Here is a 24,306-nt window from a genome sequence, read left to right as displayed (position 1 = left end):
CATCTATAGGGCGGCTCCCATGATGCCATTGCTGCAGGGTCAGCAGCTTCACAAACCGACGAGCACGGTCTGGACCAGAACGCGATCTCAGTGGCAAATGCTTCGGTCTCGATTCGCGAAAGGTCTTTACATCATTCCACCGGTATGAACGACGAGATCCCTCGAGGCTGCTGAGCACTGGATCATCTCGACATCACGATGTCGTAGGCGCTAATCAAAAGCTTTCCTTCCTCCAGCGGAGCTACAACGCATACAACCCTATAAATATTGCCGACCCGTACGGGTCCTTAGTCGATTGTTAGTCTGGTCCTTTCAGTCTTCCTAGCCAAGCTCGACTTTCCGTTGGTCACAATGACAGATCAGTCAACCTACCGGACGTACGAGACTGCTCCCGAACAGGGTTCATTCTCAGGACACCATGCATCAAGTTCACAAACTCCCACACGCGAGACGGGCACATACGCGCGATCGGACAGCACGGTCGTCGATAGCGCCGATGAATGGTGTGGAAAGAAGATTTTTGATTCCGTCCTCGCGGAATCGATCTTCCGTGCCATCGTTGGCTCTGATACCACCAAAGACCCCAAAGTGAGCACACAGCGAAAGTCGGAACTGTTCGCATGCTGAATTTGTCCCATCCAGGATGTTTTCTCCCATGTTGTTGGCGAATTTCCGTATCTCGCATGTGCAAGAGAAGTGAGGTCAATCGCTCACTTAGAAGCGGCCCGAGCTCAAACCGGAGCCCAGGACCATAAGGCTGCTTTGATGGGCAGCATCGGCGCTGCAATTCGTCAAGGCGGCGACGGAATTCAAACTGAGCTTAAAGCGATCGTCCAGGATTACGGACTATCAAAGGTTCCTGGAATTCGTCTCGATCGTGCTGCTCCGTCCCATCGACGAGATGCAAGACCACCACGGTTGCCGTCACCTCCGCTGTCAGACGATGATATCGACGAGATACCAAGGCAGTTTCATGATCAGACTGCAGTCTCGCGAAGAGTTGCACCAGGCATTAGTCCGGGAATATATACAGCGAAGCTACACCTTTGGATGCAGTCAGAAGGCAAAAACTTTCATTACGACTACAGGCCGCTGGACACTCTGGAAACTCAGGCGCATTTAAGACTTGATGGTCAAGACTTCACGGCGATTCGACGAAAGAAGTTAGATGCAAAACACGAAGTGTCAAGGCAGGCTTGCGTGCATTTGAGGTTGTAGAAGACATGCCTGAAATATTCTGTATGAGCGCTTTATTCGCCTGTCGCACTATGACCATCGTCCGTCCATCAGTGTCACCGTACGAATCTCGCCATCGATGGCATAATATACTGCAAGACTTTCCGGTGACGTATATGGCTCATTGGTTGCTTTTGACTAATGCAAGGAAAGAGCACTGCAGAGAGAGCTCCAAGCTTCTAGCCTCCACACTCTTGTTTCGACTCGTGTCCCTTTCAGACAACACAAGTATCTATATGTTACTGACTCCGGGATGCGCTATTCACAGACTTCCATCGATCTGAACGACGCCGTAACGAATATTCGTGAAGCTGTCGTGGTTCAAACTGCCCTCCAGCGGAGCGTAGCGCAACGGAGTAGCGAATGCAGACCAGAAAGCTCACAGCAGATTTCGACAAAGCCAGCTCGAACACTATGGCAGCGTTTCTTGGACGATCTGTGTAGCTTATGTCAAATGGAAAAGGCAGGAGTTGATGTAGTGGCAGTGGGAGCACAGGCCAGCGATAGTTGTGGGCGTATAGTGTTCTGGCTGGCAAGGAACATTGATCTGAAGAATCACGACGAAAGCAGTAGTGCAATGGAGCGGGCACAGAATGAAGTCAAGCTTCACTTCGAGTGGCTACTTTGCGAGTTGAGTCGATCACCAGAATCCTCAGAGAAGTGGGACTCTAGTGCAATGCCTAAAGGGAAAGCACACCGCATCTCTTCGAGGTCGATCGAACGAAGCAAATTGCGGGTCTACAATTACCGACGGCTTTTACAGAAATCCTTGGCTGAGTTGAGGAACATCAACACTAGGAGAGGATCTGTGGATGGTAAGCATCGCTGGTCCGAGCTTGAATTGCCATGTGAGTTAATCCAATCTTGCAGACATCCAGCTGTTCGCGGCAGTAGATGAGGTTTTGAAACCAGCTAAGAAGCACGTTGAACTTTGTCGAAGGGCGTATGAGTTCCGGCGGTGGGATGTAGAGCGAAGACTCAAAGAGAAGATTCGGACCAAGGAGAATGCCGAGTGGGAGCACATGCATCATCTGATAGGAAGGCTCGGCTTGTGGCACCGAGCTGCCTATTTTCTCGTCGAGAACGCTTCCCAACTTGAGAACATGCTGGAGAACGCCAAAGTGCGAATGGTCCCGCTTTCAGAACCAGCAATCGGAACCGGATTGGAGATGCTCCAAATACAAGAGTCTCAAGACTTTGTCTCTCGTGTCTGTTCGAGGTCAACACTGCAGGAGTATGTTGAGCGTCTCGCGCCGAGGTTGAACGAGGTCCAAGCAATTGTGTCGACGGCATTGACGGGCATGCACTTGGACGGTAGGGTGATGCACGCCGAAACGATGGTAGCCAGCTACTTCCACTTCCACGGGCTGCGACATGTCAGCGACAATCCCTACATAGGTTGTAGCAAGCCTTCATGCTTCGCCTGTAAGATCTACTTGGAGTCTTCCGAATTTGCGTTGAAAGCTCGACCAAGTTCTGGTCATGCATTTACCAGCTGGATGCCGCCAGTAACGTCAAGAGCAAGTGATGCTGCTGCTGAACGAGCGATGTTGAGCGTTCTGGAGTCAGTGGCGCAGCGACTCACAGATGAAGTTGTCCTCAACATATGGAACGATCGGATTGGTCGCGGCAGAAGACACGATAGTACCACTGGCATCACGACAACCAATCGGGACACTTGAGGGAGTTGTGAGAAGAAGCGTAGACGAAAGGCGAATTGCATTGCTGTTGACTGTATGTTCGAAGTGCTTGCCAATTGATTGCGGTGTAAAGGAATGTATCTTTCGTGATCATAATTGAATGTCGTTTCCCATGCGGTGTGTCCAGCCTTGGCCGTTTACTTCTTTCCGCCAGCGGCATTGTTCGAGCCGGAGTTGCCGGAGTTGCCAGAGTTCCCTCCAGCATTGGCATTGGCGTTGCGGTCGCCGGCAGACTGAGCGCGGGAAGCGAAACCAGGATCGTTGCCGCTCTTCGCCTAGGTCAAGTCAGCACATACATCGAGGTGGACAATGGAAGTTGGCTTTACCTGCGAGCTCTGCACGCGGGCAGCATCGGCTTGGGTCATTTTGCCAGACATGTTGTATGGTTTTTGATCGGTGTCGGATAAAGAACGGGGTGATTTCTTTTGCGTTCGGTGAGATGGAGTTGCAAAGAAAGACGAATGTTTGGGATAGAACGGACTTGATATACAAAGGAGTGACGGTACTTGCCACGAAGATCCTTCACATGTGTACACTATCGTGCGTACCCCTCCCCGTACGGGCATTTAGCGTTGAATGACAAGGTGTCCAAGCGGTGAGAGGGTCCTGATTTTCCCAATAGGGCATCGGGCTTGCGACGGACACAGAGGGAAAGCGATGAAATGATCGTCCGTGCGGTCGACTACGCACAGCTGTAGCGAATCGTGTATTTGACAACGCAGCATATGCTGGCGCTAGTGAAGTGCTTCCACATCGCGGCCGAGGTTGATCGCACGTAGTGGATGCGATTGCCAGGGTAAATCCGAGATCGGAGGAAATGGCATGTCCATATCAGTGTAGCTATCGGCTTCCCAGTTTGCAGTGCAACGGGATCGCAATGGCGATGGTCTTGGCATTGGCATGTGAGCGCAAGTATGGCAGTCGACCCAGGACAAGCAAGCATTATGTTGATGCATATTCCTGCAACATCCATCAATACAGTGAGGGCGTTTGGCGAAGTGGTATCGCGTCTGCTTCGCACTTTTCCGGCACAGAAGCTTCCTTCTCCGATTGCTTCTGCACGCCAACAGGATCAGTTCATGTAGAAGATCCTCGGTTCAATCCCGAGATCGTCCATTGTTCTTTTTGCCAGTTCTTGCTCTGAAACTTGTTGCGTACTTACTGCTTATGATGCTGGCGTCGCGGTTGATAGGTCGCAGACATGATACGCCAGAAGTCAGGCATTCATCATCCTTTTGCTCGCCGTTCGCTAGTCGCCCTTGAGGAAGCACAACAGACCAGGCTTCCAGTGTCAATGATCTTTTCACGCAGCTGGCGCTCGCCATCTGCGCAGCCTTTTCGAACTCCTGTCTGCGTCTTGGCTGTCGAGGCGCGGAGCTGACTATCGGCTGGTCATGTTCATTTCCAGATACGTGCAGTGCCTCTCCTGCTCCCATCCTCCATTGCTCTACGTGCCACTTCCTGCTTTGGAAGCTCTGGCTCGCTGCTCGTGACCTTGGTAATGCATGGTCTTGGCAAAGTTGAGTTAGGCATCGGTGCTTGTCCTTTCATCGCTGTGAAGGAAGCAAACGAGATACGCAGTTCGTCCAGCGGGCGCCTCCCATCTGCGTGTACCTCCAACTCGGCGCTTTGACAGACACAATGTAGCGGCTCCTTCATGACGGCGGTGCACCCTGCAGCGACTGGAGAGTCGGGCTGACGAGGAAGCTTCGAGCCTCACGGCAGCTGGATTGGGTTTCACTTGACGAGGGTTCCGAGCGCGAGCATGTGACCTTGAATGAAGATGAAGAAGACAAGAAGCGCTGAGAAAGACGAGACGACGTCGGGCGGATATTACGGGGGCACATGTTCGGAAGCCGGAACTGCCGCTTTGAGATGAGCTAGATTGAAACGCGTCCAGCACGCGCCAGAGGAACAACTCCCCCCCGCCAAACTTCCAGCAACTTTCGCGACACATCAGACGACCAACCACGCATACGACCCATTTACGAAGAGACGATTTCCAGGACGAGATTCAGCAATGCGCACATAATACACTCATACTACGGCCGACTTGGCCATACCACACACATCCACAATGCCCGTTCGCAGGAAGGAGGGAAAGTCGCGCTTTGGCGCGAACAAGCCCGGACAACTACGCACAAAGACCACAGACGCCGGGAGTCTACGATATTCTGAGCAGACATCACTCAACGAGCGGATCGAGGCGACGAGGCTTGCCAACAAGATCGACGATGCTCAAGGATTTGAGCGCTTCGAGGCGGGTAAGAAGAGGGTCGGATGGCTCTGTAACATGCACAGCACTGCGATCGAGGACTCGAAAGTGCCCGGAGGTCGGGCAGCGGTGGATTTCTACTTCATCAACGACGACGGTGAATCTTTCAAAGCCAGTGTCGAATACCAGCCATACTTTCTCATCGCAGTAAAGAAGGGCCGGGAGCCAGAAGTGGAGGAATGGGTCAAGAGAGGGTACGAAGGGCTAGTCAGAGGTGTGGACAAGGTGGTGAAGGAGGACTTGAAAATGCCGAATCACCTGTTGGGATATCGCCGGACATTCCTGAAGCTGTCGTTCGCCAACCAGAATGACTTGCTGGCTGTGCGAAGGGAGCTTATGCCCATCGCAGAGAAGAACAAGTCACAGACCAGTGCCATGGACACATACGCGGAGGTTGCAAGCGCAAATGCCGGATTCGACCTGTTCGAGGACGAGGCAGATCGGGACAGACAACGAACGAGCATTGCAGATGCCAGTGACTTCATTGTCGACATTCGCGAGTATGATGTACCCTATCATGTTCGAGTCGCGATCGATCTCGACATTCGGATTGGAAAGTGGTACAGCGTTGAGTCGAAGCATGGCCGCATGAAATTGACCTGCATCGAAGAGCGCTTGCAGCGTGCAGATCCAGTCGTTATGGCCTACGACATTGAGACGACAAAGCTGCCCCTCAAATTTCCTGACGCCGCTTTTGATCAGATCATGATGATATCGTACATGATCGACGGACAAGGGTTTCTCATCACGAATCGAGAGATCGTGTCGGAGGACATCCAGGACTTCGACTATACCCCCAAACCGGAATACGACGGACCATTCCTCATCTTTAACGAACCAAACGAAGAAGCTGTGCTGGAGCGCTTCTTTGCCTGCATTAAAGAAGCAAGACCGACCATCATCGTAACCTACAACGGAGACTTTTTCGATTGGCCTTTCGTCGAGGCCCGTGCCAGCGTACATGGTATGGACATGTACCAGGAGATTGGCTTCCGAAAGAACAGCGAGGACATCTACCAGTCAACACACTGTGCGCATATGGACGCTTTCGCTTGGGTGAGCAGAGACTCATATCTGCCTCAAGGAAGTCGTGGTCTGAAAGCAGTCACTGTGGCCAAGCTCGGGTACGATCCGGACGAGCTGGATCCTGAGCTGATGACACCCTACGCAACGGATCGACCACAGACACTCGCGGAGTATTCCGTATCCGATGCAGTGGCGACATACTATCTGTACATGAAATATGTGCATCCCTTCATCTTCTCGCTATGCACGATTATTCCTCTGGGCCCGGATGACGTTCTGCGAAAGGGTACAGGAACACTGTGTGAGATGTTGCTTATGGTGCAGGCATATCAAAAAGAGATCGTCCTGCCGAACAAGCATATTCAGCCTAGAGAAGCTTTCTGGGAAGGCCATCTGCTGGACAGCGAGACGTACGTGGGTGGCCATGTCGAAAGTATCGAATGCGGAGTGTTCAGAGCGGACATTCCGACAAATTTTGCTGTCGATCCAGCAGCAATTGACGACCTGCTGCGAGATTTGGACGCAGCCTTGAAGTTCTGCATTACAGTTGAAGAGAAGAAGTCGCTGGACGACGTGGAGAATTACGACGAGGTGAAAGCACAAATCACGGAACGCCTAATGCAACTGAAGGAAACACCGAACAGACTGGAGAAGCCCTTGATCTACCATTTGGATGTCGCATCCATGTACCCGAACATCATGACCACGAATCGACTGCAGCCAGATAGCATGATCGACGAGTCAACATGCGCGGCCTGCGACTTCAACCGACCTGGAAAGACTTGTGACAGGAGAATGCCTTGGTCGTGGAGAGGAGAATTCCTGCCTGCAAAGCGTGATGAATACAACATGATCAGGCACGCCCTCGAGAACGAGAAGTTTCCTGCCAAATTTCCGAACGGTCTTGCACGAGCATTCCACGATCTGAGCTTGGATGAGCAGACGGGTCTGGTGAGGAAGCGACTGACAGACTACAGCAAGAAGATCTACCACAAGATTCACGAGACAAAGACAATGGAGCGAGAAGCCATCATTTGCCAGCGCGAGAACCCCTTCTATGTCGATACTGTCAAGGACTTTCGAGATCGTCGGTACGACTACAAGGGCCAGCAAAAGGTGTGGAAGGGCAAGACAGCGGACCTCGAGAAGGCAGGAGCCAGTTCAGATGAGATCCAGGAGGCCAAGAAGATGGTGGTCGTCTTCGATTCCTTGCAGCTTGCTCACAAAGTCATTTTGAACTCATTCTACGGTTATGTCATGCGAAAGGGATCTCGGTGGTATTCGCTCGACATGGCCGGCGTGACCTGCTTGACTGGAGCGCGAATTATTCAATTAGCTCGCCAGCTGGTCGAACGCATTGGACGACCCTTGGAACTGGACACCGACGGCATCTGGTGCATCCTTCCCGCAACTTTTCCCGAGAACTTCGGCTTCAAGCTGAAGAACGGCAAGAAGATGACTATCTCCTACCCTTGTGTCATGTTGAACCACCTAGTGCATGGAAAGTTCACGAATCACCAATATCAGGAGCTCGTTGACCCGGTCACGCACAAGTACGAGACGCATAGCGACAATACCATCTTCTTCGAGGTCGATGGCCCGTACAGGGCCATGATTCTGCCGACGTCTAAGGAAGAGGACAAGAACTTGAAGAAACGATACGCAGTGTTCAACGACGATGGCACACTAGCAGAACTGAAGGGCTTCGAGGTGAAGCGCAGAGGTGAGCTGAAGCTGATCAAAATCTTCCAGCAGCAGATCTTCAAGTTCTTCTTGGAAGGCACCACCCTGGCAGAGACGTATGCTGCGGTCGCCAAGGTTGCCAACAAATGGCTGGATGTTCTGCACTCTCACGGCAGCACTCTCGCGGATGAGGAGCTGATCGACCTGATTTGTGAGAACAAGAGCATGACAAAGACACTGGAAGAGTATGGAGCGCAAAAGTCGACCGCCATCACTACTGCGAAGCGCCTCGCAGAATTCCTGGGCGAGCAGATGGTCAAAGACAAGGGGCTCAACTGCAAGTACATTATCTCATCACGCCCGAAGAACGCGCCAGTTACCGAGCGTGCCATTCCTGTTGCTATCTTCTCCGCCGACGAGACGGTGAAGCGCTACTATCTTCGCAAATGGATGAAGGAGGACCCTGGCGACATGGACCCACGTGGCATCATTGACTGGAACTACTACTTGGAGCGACTCGGTTCTGTCATCCAGAAGCTGATCACGATTCCTGCTGCACTTCAGAAAGTCCGAAATCCGGTCCCTCGAGTGGCACATCCTGACTGGCTCAATCGAAGGATTCGAATCAAAGACGACATCTTCAAGCAGAAGAAGATGACCGACATGTTCGGAAAGCAGCCTTTGACCGAGCTTGACGCCAACAGTGTTGCCAACCGCACGAACGGCGACATGGAGGACTTTGGTTCAACGCCAATGTCGAAGCTCAAGCCTTCTGTCGCAGCTAAAATTGCTGGCTCGCAGAAGAGGAAAGCAATCGAAGCCGACGTCCCTGCCGTCACTGCGAATCCTTACGACAGCCTCCCTGCGGTCATGCCTTCCATCACTGAAGACTATCAAGGGTGGCTGAAGTACCAGAAGAAGAAGTGGAAGATCCAGAAGGCTGCTCGAAAACGCAGACGACAGCTCTTTGGAGAGAAGCGCGCAGATGCGACAGATGCAATTGGAACATTCTTCAGAAACCAGGCTGAAGTACTCTACACCACCGACTGGCAGATTTTGCAATTACGGGATACGGATGTCCCTGGAGAGGTCAGGGCATATGTGCTGATCGACAAGAAAGTGCATCAGCTAAAGGTCATCGTTCCTCGTCAAGTCTTCCTCAACTTGAAGGAGGACGATCTGCCCGATGTGACAGTCGACGGCGTCAAGGCCGAGAAGATCACCAACCACACCCTGCCCAATGGCCACCCGTCGACGCATTTGTTCAAGTTGACGATGAGCGAACAAGTCTATGTCAAGGAGGCCGAGCAGCTCTCTACATTGTTCAACCACACCAGTGTCGAAGGCGTGTACGAGAAGGAACTCCCACTCAACGTGCGCGCTCTTCTCGAGCTTGGTTGTGTCTGCACCTTCGACGAGAGCCAAAGAGGTGTCCTCGGCAAAGGTCTTGAGCAAGGCTTTGACCTCTCGACGCTACGAACCGTGGCTCCGAAACGACCGTACATGAGAGGCGCTGCTTTCAGCTACCTTGCACTGTATCACATCAGTGCAGGCGAGCGACAAATCTACGCTCTGTTCTCTTCAACCAAAGCCGAGGCGAAGATTGTGGTTCTCAACAGAGCGAGGAGCGAGCAAGGCATGCCCAACGTCGATCGGATCTATGAAGAGCTGCTTGCACGCAAATTCGAAGAAGCCGGTGGAGAACCATGGCAGAACATGATCGCTTACCAGGATGCCCTTCACTTCAAGACGGTGCAAGTCACGACTCAGCGACGAGCACTGCAGGAGTTGGGCGATGCAGTCAAGAAGATCCAAAGGGAAGAGAGCATGCCGATCATGCTCGTCTTGCAGTCGCACAGTGCTCAGATGCTGGTTCATGATCTTCCAATTCTGCAAAGCTTCCCACAGCTCTCACTTCGAGCGAACGACACGGACAAGCAGCTTCCTCCCCTTGGATGGCAGAGCTTCGTGGCGAAGCGAATGGTAGGCCACTACCTTGACCTCGGACTGTGGATATCGCATCTTCTGGAGTTCTCGAGGTATGGCAACGTACCGCTTTGCAACCTGGAAATGGACGATCCAAGGTTCCTGATCGACATCGCATACGCACGCCGTCTGCAACAGGAGCGAGTGGTCCTATGGTGGTCGGAAGATGCAAGACCCGATCATGCCGGTCACGAGAAAGATGACATATTAGGCAGCATGGAAGTGGTCGAGATGCCAGCCGTCAACAACCCGGGCACATACTCCAGCGTGTGCATCGATCTGAGCATCAAGAACTTGGCCATCAATACCATTCTGTCGTCGGCAGTGCTCAATCAAGCAGAGGGCAGTGATCCTATGGGCATATCTGGTGCTGGCGCACAAGAAGATGCATTGGACGAGACTGCGCAGACAGTGCAATCCGAGAACGCTTTCGCGGCGGCCGGCATTGGCGCACTGCGTGAGATGGTCCGATCCTGGTGGCAGGAGGCTTGCACTGGTTCAAGCAGCAGCACGATGGCCGACGTACTTGTACAGCATCTCGTCCGGTGGGTGGAAAGTCCAAGCTCGCATCTGTACGACCGCAACTTGCACTACTACGTGCAGATGATGTCGCGCAAAGCCTTCCAGCAGCTGATGTCAGAATTCCGCCGAGTTGGGTCTCATGTCGTGTTTGCGAATGCTGGACGCTTGCTCCTGCAGACCTCCAAAGCCGAGGTTGGCAACGCTTTCGCTTACAGTCAGTACATCCTCAAGACGATCAGCACCAAGCCTGCCTTCCACTTTCTGGACCTTGCCATCACGGAATACTGGGACTATCTGGCTTGGTATGATGAGTTCAACTACGGAGGCAAAGGGTGCACCGAAGTCGTGGAGGCCGAGAACCAGTCCCTCGACACGATCATGCACTGGCAGATGGCGAGCTTCCTACCACCGATCCTTCAACCGAACTTCAATCAGTGGGTCGTGGAGTACATCAATCTCATGCATGAGCGCAAGCATCCTACCGGACTCATCAACGGCACGCAACGAGCGACGCAACTCCCGATCCACGCCTCCATCTTCAACTCCGAAAAGGACGACCAGACCACGCCTGGAAACATCCTCTCCAAGTCGATCTCCAAACCCCTTCAAAAGCAAATCGTCCAACTCATCAAACGCCAACGTGCAGAAGCCCTGCACGAAGATCTACTTCCCGATTGGACCTTCCCTGCCCTGCCCGGTGCTCACCTTAATCCTCAAAACCCAGTGATCGAACTCGTCAAGTCCATCATGCAAGTCCTCTCCCTCGACAAAACCATCACACTTGAAGCCCGGCTGCTACGCAAAGATCTCCTCCACCTCTTCGAAATCCGCGAATTCAGCTCCGACGGCGCCTTTGCCAATCCCAGCACTTCTCTCTCAGTCAAACAACTGAGCTGCTCTGAGTGCTGCGTCCCGCGAGATATCGACCTCTGTCGCGATACAGACATCGTGGCAGCTGATGGCTCTCTAGCGCCGAAGTGCGGGAATTGTAATGCGGACTTTGATCGACTGGGGATTGAGGAGAAATTGTTAGCGGAAGTGCAAAGATTGGTCGTGCAGTGGATGACGCAGGATCTGAAGTGTAAAAAGTGCAAGCGCGTGAGGACGAATGAATTTATGGATCATTGTGGGTGCGCGGGAGAGTGGATCGGGACGGTCAAGAGGGAGGATGTGGTCAAGGTGTTGAAGGTGTATGAGCAGGTTGCGAGGTTTTATGAGTTGCGAATGTTGGAGAGTGTGGTGGGGAGTGTTGTGGGTGGGTTGTGATGACACAGTGAAGGTGAGGATGCTGCTCGGGTTTGTATAACGGCGTTAGGGTTACGGGTGGACATATACCTGGTGTTGAGAGGCATTTCGCATGGCGATCAGGGCGTTGTATAAAGTATGCACAGTAGCATCTGCATGAAAGATTCCCGTTGAAGTTCAAAGTATTGATTGATTCGTATCTCATAAGGGCGACCCGCAGTAGTGACAACTCCAACCCATCCTGCTCCCATCACTCCTGCCATCACCTCCCATCTCGCCCGACCAGCGGCAGCGACAACCTCCATCCTCCTCCTCACCCAACCCTCGCAAAAAAAAAAAAAAAAAATCATCACCAAGTCCTCCCCCTCTTCTCCTCCCTCGCCCCGGTCTCCCGTCCATCAATATCGCTCAACAACGCCACGCACTCCTCATCATAGTCACAATCGTGATACGCCGCCCAGAAAGACGAGTCCTCGGCGTCTTGATCGAAACCTCCGGGTGAGAATTTGTCGATGATGGTGATTGTTAGGAGGGCGTTCATGTCGGTTGAGACTTTGGAGAGGGCTGATAGGAGGAGGAGGAGGAGGTTAGTTTGGGCCTGGAGGTAAGGTGGAGGAGGGGATGGGTGTACTTGTGAAGAAGGAGGACATTGTGGAGGTATGGGTCGTTGGGATGGTGAAGGGCAGGTGCTGTTGCCCGTTTGAGTGGTGTCGCTCGGCTTAAGGGAGAAGAGATGGTTTCGGTCTGCTTCGATGTGGCTTGTATAGGCGTCAGGCAGTGCGGATCGAGTTGAACACTGATGAAGCTTCAGAATATGCCACCGATTCAAAGAGGTATTATACCTTCACTTTCTGAGTCCTGCCATCGCCATCCACTTACTTTTTGGAAGTTGGTCCAAACTTTCAGCCGTTGCGTATCTTGTGATATTGATTCGCTGCCGTTGGCAAAGCCCGCAACGGTCGTAAGCAAAATCGAGCTTTTGTTCGCAATGGTCGATGGCATCCCGCCACTTTGCAACGGCTGTACCGGAGTTGGCGTGGGTCCTGCTCCCGTCTACGAGATACAGTGTATTGGAGTCATTGGTCAGGCCGAGCTTCCAATTCTGAATGATTGTGGTATGATCTGTTGTTTCTTGTCTCCGTGTTTAGGCGCGATAAATGATGGAAATGTCGCAGAAGCGATACTGTCCCAGCGATCGACGTTGAGCACTTGCGAAGACTCAAATTGTCGAGCAGTGTTGCTTGAAGGAGACATCGAGAGGGAAGTATGAGCCGTCCAAAACATTGAACAATTGCTGGATGTCGTCGCGGCGATCTTGTCTGTCCATGGAGTTGCGTGTCTCGAACATTTCCAGCATTGGACTCAGCAGAATCGATACCGATGTTTGTCTGCCAGACCTGGCGAAAGAGTCTTACGCGGTCCCTGCAAAGCGACTCCATGTTCAATCTCTTTTGTTCTCCACGATGACGATCCTTCCGATCCGAAAAAGACGGAGAGCTGGCAAAAGATTCATGAAAGAGACAAACGCAACCAATTGAAAAGACTTACCAGTCAGTCATGAAGTGGCATGCATGAGAGAGCTCACCTCGCTGGCAGAAATGTATTCAAAGACATGCGACTCAACTCAACCACCTCTTCTTCGAGGAGGTCTGCACATCACAAAGACTCCAAGCTCGCCATGAGAGAGAAGCTATACTCACCACTTTGGGCCCGCAAACATCTTTCGTCCATAATGCTCCTCTCACATGATGTGCGACACATTGCCTCCAGATGAAGCCTTCCAGAAGGCTGAGCAAATTCCTCCGCGAAGGAAAAATGTCGGCAGGCACGCGACAGCATCCACAAATAGAAGCCGAGAAAAAGGGAAAGTACACAGCACGTCGTCCGCGGTAGACATGCAGGAGAAAAACGAGCTGGAATAGGAAATCGGACCAAGCAAATGCCTGTCCACCTTCCTATCTTTATTCTCCGCCTTTTCGCTTGCTTGCTTACTTGCTTGCTTGCTGGAGGAGGAGTCGGGATACAGGATGCAGCCGACGTACGCCATGGCGTATCAACAGCCATGGCTAGGGCGTTGATGTGTATTGCTCCTTCGCTGCAGGTCGCGAGCTATTCTTATCCGATAGCGTGATGGCTGTCAAACCTGAATCCTGCGGGATGAGGTCCCAGAAGGTGGGTTTGGTATGGAGAACATAGGGCGTACGGACATGGGCCCGGTCATGACGGAGATCGATTTCCGCTGGCCTGGGCTGTGTGAGGAATATCCTGGTCTCGCGGGAGATGGAAAGCGTGCGCTTCGCTTCGTCTTGCAGCTCTCGCTTTCACCGGATGTTGGTGGGCAAGGACAGGGGATGCTTTCGACGTGACAGGCAGGGAATGATCGGACGCTCCGAAGAAAGAGAGTTTGCACCTTGGTACGGTTCCTCCCGTGGTGGGTCTGGAGTGGGGAATATAGGGTTCTTCTCTTTGGGAATGGGTGTTGTTGATAGCCGAGTTGATTGCCAGATCTTGAGCCGGGTATCATTTGCAGAGACGAAATACGACGAGTATAGCCAAGATTTGTTGGGTCGCGCTTGTGATCGTCGGCCATGATATTGCGGGCCTCTGCGGCCAACCGATGGCTGGAAGAGGAGGTTTCAATAGGACAAGGATGATGGGCACTCTAGGCTGGATATGGTATTGCAAACGGCCATTTTTGACCGGTCGCGATGGTCGAGACTTGGCCGGTGATGACTGGTTCTAAGCGATGCGTTCTGAGCAGACAGACGATGTGACCATTTTTGCGACCTCCTGCCGTCGAATACGGACAACATTCCGATTGCAGGGCTGATGTTGGTGCGACATCATGTCGCAGGAAGCGAAGGACCACAGCCGGGTCGCCGGCCACCACACGCCACAAATCTCCCGTGTGAGGCACAGTTTGGCCTCGTGCGCGGGAAGGATTCGCTGGCTGTGGGGAGGTGATCAATGGCTGTGTTCACGATGATCGTTTTTGCGGGATGATGTGTTTGATCGTCGAGAGGAGGCTGTGCCTGTGCCGTGCGACTGACTGTGACTTGTGACCGACCGCCATCGTGATTCCATGACACGACCGGTGTGGACGGCAGTCATTATGCGAGCGCACGTTTTCGGAGTCCACGCACGCAGTACCGGCCTCTGCATGGAGGACCGTGGTCACTTGCCGCATGTCTCGCGACGACAGGCTCCATCAGCCAGGGCGGTACAAAGGTGCATGAAGCTTCATGGAGTGCCCGCGCTAGCGAGGCTGGTTGGCTGGCTGGCTGGTCCGGCAGCGATGTTCTCCGGTCGCCCCCAACTCGGACCACCCCGATGGATGAGCAGGGCACTATATAGCGCGCAGATTGGTTGGAGGGGGAATTGGATTGGCAGGGAATAATAGACAGCGTGCGAAAGGATCACAGGGCTGAGGAGAGAAGGAGCTCGAGGAGGAGCCGCGATCACTGGTCAGGTACGGAGTACTGGCAAGTCGCAACCTTCTCTTGCATGCGCGCGGCGTGATTGATGACCCGAGCCAGACCGACCAGCAAGATGACGACGCGCTGTCAGCATTGACTGTGCGTGATTGACTTGCGGGCGTGGAAGTGTATCGTATAATCCGTGCCCGGTCGCGCAATCGCTGCTCCAGTCGTCCATGTCACGCGGACTCTAACAATCATGCTACTATCGCAGTTGCGGGACCCATTTGAATCATCATTAATAATGCGACTTCTTAGTAGAGCATTTCGATGACTACAGGGCGGGGCTTCCCTTCAAGCAGCTGATGAAACCAGCATGTGTGGTCCTGTCGGTGCAGGGCTATCAACCCATGTTCGTGCGAAAGTGTGCTAACTTCGGACCCGAAGTTCTCATAAGGGCTACGATCTTTCGACCGGTGAAGGAAAATGCGTGATTGACACTATTGATGATGGAGACGGTTTGATTAGTCCGTCGCTTCACAGCCCCCCCCGTCGGTCAAGGCATGCAGCATACCACTTTGGTAGGCGACTGATGAGCACGATTACACGATTACCAACCTCGAAAGAGACATGCGAGGGATACGAAATACGGCTGATGAGCAAGCAGCATTCGTCCGGGACGTCACTGCGAAGTTTGGCCCCAAAGTCACGGTATCTCGGTACAGACGCCGTTGATCGAGTGCAGTAGCACGCAGAGTAGCTTTCAGGCAGCGACATTAATCTGATCCTCCACTTTCCGTTCCGAGGCGTGAAGCACGTTGATAGGAGAATCTCACTCTATGGTTCAGATCGATTGATCAATCCGTTGCCCCATCGATGGCCAATAGTCGTGGCGCTGACCGGACATCACGCAAGGGTTGCTGCTCGGCACCGAACTTGCTTCGACGATCCAACAAAGTTTTAGTGGTCGGCCATACGCGACGAGGTGGGCGAATCAATGCTCGGGCGCACGCGGCGGGCGATCGCTCATCCAGCAAGGCCCCCCAGACGATCAATGATACCGCACTTTCTTACGATCGATATGTACGTCCGCGTCCATTGTTCGTCCGGTCCGTCCGGTATGTCCAGAGGACGAAGTGTGCGTGCGGAGTCGCGGACGAGACCAGGAGGGCAAGCGATCGTGGTGGACTCCCCTACCCAGCTAGACTCCACACGCGGCACAACCTCCCTTGGAAAACGGTCGTCACGTTGGGCCGGTCTCCGCTGCGGCGTGGTCGCCAGGTGCGCACAGTCCGCGCAAAGCTTGACTGTGGGAGGATCCAATCCGGTAGGAATCGGCGCCGGGTGCCTCGCGAGTCTGTTTTCCTCGTCTGTCCTGTCCAGTGGAGAGCTAAAGGCTAAGCAACGAGAGCGGCACGGCATTCCGAAGAGTCCCTGAGCGCGAGCAAGAGACTCGTCCACTCACAGACGACGTCGACACGCGGCCAAAATGTGCCTTGCCCTGCCGGGCCTGCCGTCCACCGTGCATCCTTCGTCGAACCCAAGCGCTGCGCCGCTATGCCCCTCCGGGATAGCTGCTGTTGGTTCGCAGGTTGTACCTTTATAACGCTTCTTACAGCCCCAGCGCGCAGGGCGCAGCTATGCCCGTCGACCGACTATCAGCAGAAACGTGTGCCCTTGCTCCTTTAACTTACTAGCTCTGTCTTTGATCGAACCTCGTCACTCATCACAAGAAAGCGTCTATATCATACATCCTCCGTCCCCGGCCTGCGACCTGTTGGCCCCCGATTGTTTACTTCAAATGTAACTCTTCCCTCTCGGTTACTACTTCCCTTCCACATCAGCCCACTCCTCTTGCTCAGACGCCTCCTGCGAACATGGACTCACCATCTTCTCTCCAGTACACCAATCCTCCTCGGTCGAGAGCTTCATCCTACTTGACCTCGCCGCATTCCTCTACGGCAGATCATCGTGGTGCCATACACAAACGCTCCTACAACGATCGACCTCGATCCATCTCGTCCCTACAGGCCGACCGTCTATATCACCAAGCCACCGATCAGGCCGACCACATCGCCGACCTGAACGGATCCAACCCGCTGTCCAACGGTGACATTCGTTGGATCACTCCTCAACACTCACCTCAACTTACTGGCTTCACCACCGCGCCGCCCGTTGATCCCTATCCTCTTTGGACCGCGCCGACTCCTCCTCAATCCGATTCAGGTCTGCCCACCGTGTCGTTTGACGCAAACGAAGAGCCTGCCACGTGCGCTCCTTCGGATTTCTTCAGGCAGCCAACAGCAGAGATGAGGTATGATTTCATCAAACTCCTTTGCTTTGTAATCCTCCAGCTCACGCGATTGCAGCTCTCTAGGATACTTGCTTCCGTCACAATACGGCAACTCGCCGTACGATTCGGACGCTAGCAGTATGTCCATCCTTCATGCAGTCGCACCACTCCTGACTGACCATTCTCCAGCCTATGCCATGGATCAAAACTACATTCCTCCTATGCGAGTCTCACAACCAACCACCAGCGCTGGATCTTCTGCATACGCACAGCAGACGACATCGTCCAATCCATCGCTATATCAAAGTCGCGGACCTGAACCTCGGCGACATTCCGGATTGCCCGTCTCCAGTGGTGTCTCCGCATACGATCAATACCGTCGGATCAGCAGTCCGTACGATGGACAGACCACCTCCAACTACTCAATGCCACCGACTCAGACGATCCCATCGATCAGTGGCCTTGCCCAAAGCCCACTACCATCACCTCACTTGAGCTCTCCCGGCGCGCAAATATCACCACAGTACACTACCAGGTTCGTCACCTCTCCTTCCATCACAATTGCGACTTACGTCTCTAACGTCGACCAGATCACCATCCCTTTACGAGAACACGAACCTATACAACCAACAAAACTACACCACAGCAGCTCCCTCCGCGACGCAACTCTACTCCACCTCACACCGCTATCCACCTCCACCCTTCATCGGCAGCAACACAAGCGAAACACCCGACAGCTCCAAATCCGGCTCCATCTCCTCCAATAACCCCAACGACCCATCCGTACGCGTCTTGAACCAACGCCCCAAACCACAATGTTGGGAACACGGCTGCAACGGACGACAATTCTCGACCTTCAGCAATCTCCTCCGCCATCAGAGAGAAAAGTCCGGCACAGCGAATAAATCCTACTGTCCGAAATGTAACGCGGAGTTCACGCGGACGACGGCGATGCACGGCCATTTGAAGCACGACAAGTGCACGAAGCAAAGGAGGGAGAGCGACGCGAATTGAGGGGGACAGGAGGCAAATTATGAGCGACAGATTCCGCGATACAGCGTGAGAGCGAGAGACATTATGATGGATTGAGGTCCGTTTCCACCTCCAGGAATGAATATGGGTAGATGGGCCATTTGGGCAATACCTTTTTGTTGTTGTTTTTAGCAAGCTATGGCAGGAATACTGTCATTTCTCCACTCGTTGGATTGAACGAAGAAAAGGCAAGACTTTTTTGTGACTACAACACAACTTCCCACGTGCTCTGCTCTGCTCTGCCTTCACATCTAACATGTCAACAAACCACTCGTCACCAATACCACCACCACCGCGCCGACGACTCGTCACCTCCACAACAATGCACGAATCAATCGAACAACAAACCGGACATACCACCCCCTCCGGCGAGCTTTTAAACGCCGGTGACTCAAAAGTCCCGTATCTCCGATAAAGCAAGCAAGCAAGCACATCGATCAATCCGGCCGCATATCAGCGACCTGTGTCCTCATGACAAGCCCGCCCATCCGGCAGCCTGAAAGCCCCCGAAAATAGCAACCTCTTGCATGGACCTTTGAAATCGTGCAGTTTGCCAGACCGCAAGCCACATTCATCAAGAATTTAAATTAACATTTGACCGGTCCCGCGGTATACGCCTTGAGATCTGCATCACGTTTGTTCCAGAGGTTGTTGTTGTTTTAGCTTGGCCTTTAAGAATCTGACTTTCGACCCGCACAAGAATTCGTACACCTCTTTCCTAATCCGTCCGTCACACGCGAGCGATCGCTTACAACCGCTTCAAAGAGTTAGGGTACGCGACTGTTTCGCACTTGTGTTAGACTTTTTAGGCCGAGAAAAAGGTTGTGTGTGTGGTAGAAGGCGTGTCGATCTTTTGCCTATAGGGCGATGGTGGAGTGAGCGTTCACGTGGAAAGGGCTATCGGCGTCACCGAGCCAATTGGATTTTGAAGCGGGAAGGATGGCGCTCTCTCCACTTTTGCGAGTTTCGCGCATGGGGAGTTTTGGGAGTTGTTGGATTGACAGCGGGGGATGGAGTTGCCACGCCGCGAGGTGTGGAAGATGTGTGGGAGGTAACTTACACTTCTCCTTTTTGTTTGAACCAAGAATGGCTCGGCTTTCGGTTGGCCAGTCAAACGCCGGCCTGTGAGAGGGAAAGGTGTTGGTTCCGCGCAAACCAACAGACGGGGCAAGACTTCGAAACCCAACAACTCACAAGTACCTAAGCGCGCGCACCCACCGGTATCCCGATATGCCCGAGGCTTTTCTCATCATGCACATGCAACGCGCCAAACGCCCTGCGCATGGGTAGGTAGGCTATCTTCCTTGTTTGCTCGGCGTCTCGCACTTCGCGCCGGGATGAACAGCAAATGGCGGAAAACAGCCACAATGCACGACTGACTCCGATTGTGGAAGACCTTGATAGCCAGCACTTTGCTATCGTGATGCGATATCAAGGTTGAGGTCTTCTCGCTTTTCCACTCTGTAGCTTTGACTCTCCACGCAGTGCAGCCACGTCCGGCACAGCCGCGCGCCTTGGAGAGGTGCGGTGCACGCCGCGATCTACAGAAATTCTTGCCTTTGCCGGTAGCATACGCGAAGGGGCCAAACGGTGAAGACGGGATCTCTGTTTGGCTCTCCCTCTCCACGAAACTTACATTTCGACCGGACGCTCTTGGCCTTGGATGATTGTGCAATTTTTAGTTACTGAGTTCTGGCAGGATTTCGCGCACGCGCGCGATTCTTCGTGGGTGGTGATCTTGAAGAGTCCCTTTGGTCGTGCTATTGCTTGTTTTGGGCGATCGCTCGTTGATGAGGTGTTGGAGGAAAGCCACCCGTCGAGTTGGTGAAGTCTCATGCGTGCCGCGAGGGACTTGGAGTGCTTTGGAAAACGCCATTTCGGCTCCTTCGTTCCGTGACGGTTGTGGGTGCGATATGCAACATGCGTGCCTTGACTGTGCTGGCTCCTGTCCTGCCACTTCGATGACTCTGCGACATGTGTCGATTGTCAATGTACATCTTCGTGCGTGGCGTCGACCGCAGCGCTGGTCTGGCGATATATTCCGGTCGATCGCTGTGAAATACTTCACGCTTGCCTGATCCACGAACTTGCAACAGGACAAAGCAGTTCGCAGTCTCGATCCATTGCGGCATGCTCTGCGAAATGACAAGAGTGGAACGGTACGACCTGTCCGGCAGGCCACGCCGATGCGGACCGGTGAAGCTCGAAATAGCGCCGTGTCGTGGAGGGAAAATGTGTAGCGAGAAAGCCAACTGTGATCTTGGACTTGTCAGAAGTTGTGGTGGCTGGGTGTCTCGACTTCTTGACATCGAGACCTGGTGAGTCACGTGAACCACTTCTTGGCCCTGGACTTCAGGTCATCAATAGGTGGCCAAAGACGGCAGGAGCGGTATCGACAAGAAGCAGTCACTACAGAGCATCATGACTGCTCCAAGCTGATCGCACGCGCTTCCCAAAATCAAACTCCACCACCACATACCAGGCCTCCCTCCCACCAACGTCACGATGTTGCCCACTGTTGCTCAAATGTTCAGGATACATCACTCGCACACAAATACTCGCTCGTTACCGTATCAAACACGGAGAAAAACAACCAAGTCATATCGGCAGTCTTCGAGTGCAATATAGCGGCCGATTTAACACGATCGTAGAGATCGATCTTTCCAGCCGATTCATCCAAGATCCAGACCAGATTTATCTGCTTAAGTTTGTAACATCTTTCCAGAATCTGGAGAGTCCAACATGGCTTCCATATTCACGTACGAGCCCGACACGCCGAGAGTCGCTTCGCCATGGCTTCAGGCTGCCGAAGACGAGATCTCTTCAAAAGCCATCAGCGGGGATGATGCCAGTGACCTCGGCATAGCAGCATTATCCTTGCGCGAAAGCGCACAGAGCGGGAAACGAGTCACTCGACTTCAGGCAGAGCCACAAGAAGGTCCGGTGGAGTATAAGCTGCATCTTCTGCTCCGACCACGACGCAAATTCAGGTCCACAAGCACTGGCAACCACATCTCCGGCTCGAAGCATTCCATGTTCGATGGGTACCAGTCAAATCAGAACTTGCAAGAAGTCCCGTTGACTGTACATCCTGCGTCTTCAACCTTGACTCAGCAAACGAGACAACATCGTCTGCAACAGCTCACCACACAACTGCTGTGGCGATTGCAACAGTCTTCGCCACATCATACTTCTTCGGCTACGAATACCATTCTGCCATCACTCCCGGAAGCATTGCCTGAATTACTCGCGCCACAGCAGCCAGCAAAGTTGCTACATGGCTTGGAAGAAAGCCAAGGCGCACTGTACGAGATTGGAGTCTCAGATGATGGCACTTTGGTCGGCCTGGCCGAAGACGAGATGTCGGAGAGTCTGAACAATCTCCGAGCAATGGCCGCATGCCTGGGCTGTACTGTCGAGGTTTTGCGAAGCGAGACTGTTGGTGAGTGCGAGTGGCTGGAAGATACGGTGATCAGCAAGAAGGAGCGCAAGATGCGGCGGTCTGGGAAACTGCTGGTTGCGGAAGCGCTTATCAAGCCTTTCTTGCACACCAGCAGCTCTAATACTGTAGACACTGACGCTGGAGTCCTGACTGCACTTCCAAGTTCGGCAGATCTGGCGCCACCTGTCACTGAGCAGCTGCGGATCACTTTGACCGGACCGACCATGTGCGGGAAATCAACTCTGCTCGGGACTCTGGTGACGTCGACACTTGACAATGGCAGAGGAAAGAGCAGGCTGAGCATGTTGAAGCATCGACATGAGATCACGTCTGGTGTCACCAGCTCTGTAACTCAAGAACTTCTTGGCTTCCAAGACGCCGAGGACGGCGATCTGGAGGTCGTCAATTTCGCTACCGAGAATGTCGCCTCTTGGATTGACATTCACGCTGCATCCGCTGGGAACCGCATGGTCTTCATCTCAGACTCCGCAGGTCATCCGCGATATCGACGCACTACACTGAGAGGACTCATAGGATGGGCGCCTCATTGGACATTGCTTTGCATCCCGGCCGATGACACTGAAGACACAACGAGGATGAACGGAAGTCCCAACGGGTCACAACAGTTCAGCGGCACAACGGTACACGACATGGATCTCACAGGCGCACAATTGGATCTCTGCCTGCGACTTGATCTTCCTCTCGTGATCGTCATCACCAAGCTTGATCTCGCATCTCGAAGCGGACTGCGATCGTCCTTGACAAAAGTTCTCGATGCTTTGAAAGCAGCGGGCAAGAAGCCTGCGATTCTGCCAAACAAGTCGGGTGCAGTCACTGAGGGTAAAGACCTTCGATTCGTCAAGACTGCTCTCTTGGACTCAGCCTTCAACGCCGTGGTGCCATTACTCAACGACGCCAGACAAACGGTGCCGATTGTCCTGACCAGTGCGCTCGATGGCACCGGTATAGCGAATCTTCATGCCCTGCTCCACGAGCTTCCTATCCCCGACGCTTTGTCCAGAGGCGCTCCGGCAAGCTCACTTGTTGTATTTGACGTGGAAGACGTCTACACCAAACCAGCCGAAGTCGCCGGCGTCATCATCTCCGGTCGCCTGCGTGTCGGTACCGTTTCAGTTGGTGACGCGGCCGTCATCGGACCCTTTTCCAACCTGGACAGCAACGACGACTCCGAAGACTCGGACGAGCGTCGATTTCGCCGAAATGGCACGCATCTTCCGACCTCAAGATCATTTCCAGGAGCATTTCGTGGTTCACACCTCCTCCCAGCATACTTCCACCACTCGAACCAGGAGTGGCGTCGTGTTAAAGTCGTCAGCGCGAGGAACTTGCGATTGCCAGTTCACTCTCTACAGACAGACCAAGTCGGCACTATAGCGATCGCTTTTGACGAAGATGCAGACTCTAGCTCACCACAATCACTTGCACGGATACGGAAAGGCATGGTCCTGACAACCGTGCAACCCCTGGCTACTCGAACGTTCACTGCAAAATTCCGCCGCGAAGATCTAGCATCTCTCGCGGTGGGTTCCCACGTTGTGGTCTACATCTCCAGCGTGCGGGCTAGCGCGCGCGTTGTTTCAGCGAGAGAGCCCGATGCTCCTTCCGTTGACGATGGAGGGCGGAGGCAGTCCAACGGTGAGGAGGCTTTCATTTTGGACGACTTCGTCAAGGAGGGCATGGAGACCCCATCGAGCGACTTGCTCGTCACGCTAGCGTTCGAGTCGTCGAAAGAGTTCGTCGTGGTGGGTGATCGGGTACTGGTCATGCCAGGTGGTGGGCCGGGTTTGTTTGGAAGCAGTTCTGGCAAGGAGAAGGGGCTTGCTGGGTTGGAGGGTTTCGTTGGGGAGATTGTTGAGGTCAGAGGATGAGTCGATTCATCTTTTGACACATGATCCTAGCACTTGGCAATATCGCTCGTCGTTGCTCAGTCCTCGCCGTTCCGACAGTCTCTATTGCGACTACAGTATATCGCTCTTCCCCTCGTACACTGCTTCCTTGTCCAGGGATGGCTATTGTCGATCGCTCGGTTCCGAAGCTCACCAGCAACTACTCTCTCACCAGCAGCAAGATCGTCCCGTCCATCACCACGCGTGTCTGCGAGTAAGCAAGCAAGCAGCTCCCAATATCAACGTAAACCATCGCCTCACGCAGATATCACATCGCTGATCTGACCTCGACTCCCCACGCATCGTAACTTCGTAACCACTTTCCTAAAACGCACATCTCTGCGATCAGCAGCATCGTGCAGTGATCTACAGATCTTCGCTCCCAAGCCCTGAGCCACGCGATATTCCTTCGCTCAAACACTATCAAGGAAGCCGCCCGCGCGACTTCAACCCAAACCACTGTGCACAGCGTCGCTCTTTTCCCTGCTTGAGAGCGACATCCGTTGGTCGTCGTCCTTATTCCCGCCGCATCGTCAGTGCATC

At 53.4% G+C, this 24,306-nt stretch overlaps 6 protein-coding genes across 6 annotated transcripts; 4 read left to right on the top strand and 2 right to left on the bottom strand.

Moving 5' to 3' along the window:
- Positions 1 to 351: 351 nt before the first annotated feature.
- On the top strand, positions 352 to 1,218 carry MYCGRDRAFT_96582 (uncharacterized protein; the record flags this gene model as incomplete). Its single annotated transcript, XM_003848604.1, has 2 exons — positions 352 to 588; positions 643 to 1,218. 2 exons carry the CDS (start codon positions 352 to 354, stop codon positions 1,216 to 1,218), a joined length of 813 nt encoding a protein of 270 aa, XP_003848652.1.
- A 3,780-nt stretch (positions 1,219 to 4,998) lies between these two features.
- On the top strand, positions 4,999 to 11,694 carry MYCGRDRAFT_76789 (uncharacterized protein; the record flags this gene model as incomplete). The annotated part of the gene is made up of 1 exon (XM_003848605.1): positions 4,999 to 11,694. One exon carries the CDS (start codon positions 5,014 to 5,016, stop codon positions 11,692 to 11,694), a length of 6,681 nt encoding a protein of 2,226 aa, XP_003848653.1.
- Positions 11,695 to 12,022: 328 nt separating this feature from the next.
- On the bottom strand, positions 12,023 to 13,720 carry MYCGRDRAFT_96580 (uncharacterized protein; the record flags this gene model as incomplete). The annotated part of the gene is made up of 6 exons (XM_003848281.1): positions 12,023 to 12,271; positions 12,553 to 12,726; positions 13,089 to 13,170; positions 13,222 to 13,262; positions 13,374 to 13,450; positions 13,666 to 13,720. The coding sequence occupies 6 exons, from the start codon at positions 13,718 to 13,720 to the stop codon at positions 12,023 to 12,025; spliced, it is 678 nt and encodes a 225-aa protein (XP_003848329.1).
- A 4,418-nt stretch (positions 13,721 to 18,138) lies between these two features.
- MYCGRDRAFT_49965 (uncharacterized protein) lies at positions 18,139 to 18,396 on the top strand (the record flags this gene model as incomplete). Its single annotated transcript, XM_003848606.1, has 1 exon — positions 18,139 to 18,396. A coding segment is annotated over one exon (258 nt), but the record flags the coding sequence as incomplete, so codon positions are not given.
- A 605-nt stretch (positions 18,397 to 19,001) lies between these two features.
- On the bottom strand, positions 19,002 to 20,290 carry MYCGRDRAFT_96578 (uncharacterized protein; the record flags this gene model as incomplete). The annotated part of the gene is made up of 5 exons (XM_003848280.1): positions 19,002 to 19,039; positions 19,475 to 19,536; positions 19,609 to 19,690; positions 20,051 to 20,072; positions 20,126 to 20,290. 5 exons carry the CDS (start codon positions 20,288 to 20,290, stop codon positions 19,002 to 19,004), a joined length of 369 nt encoding a protein of 122 aa, XP_003848328.1.
- Positions 20,291 to 20,850: 560 nt separating this feature from the next.
- On the top strand, positions 20,851 to 23,981 carry MYCGRDRAFT_111226 (uncharacterized protein; the record flags this gene model as incomplete). Its single annotated transcript, XM_003848607.1, has 2 exons — positions 20,851 to 23,659; positions 23,881 to 23,981. 2 exons carry the CDS (start codon positions 21,157 to 21,159, stop codon positions 23,979 to 23,981), a joined length of 2,604 nt encoding a protein of 867 aa, XP_003848655.1.
- Positions 23,982 to 24,306: the final 325 nt, after the last annotated feature.

This window comes from Zymoseptoria tritici, chromosome 11, assembly GCF_000219625.1.
Source record: "Zymoseptoria tritici IPO323 chromosome 11, whole genome shotgun sequence".
Classification (NCBI taxonomy): Eukaryota; Fungi; Ascomycota; class Dothideomycetes; order Mycosphaerellales; family Mycosphaerellaceae; genus Zymoseptoria; species Zymoseptoria tritici.
The sequence above is the reverse complement of the archived record's forward strand: the minus strand, read 5'-3'. Positions and strand labels throughout refer to the sequence as shown.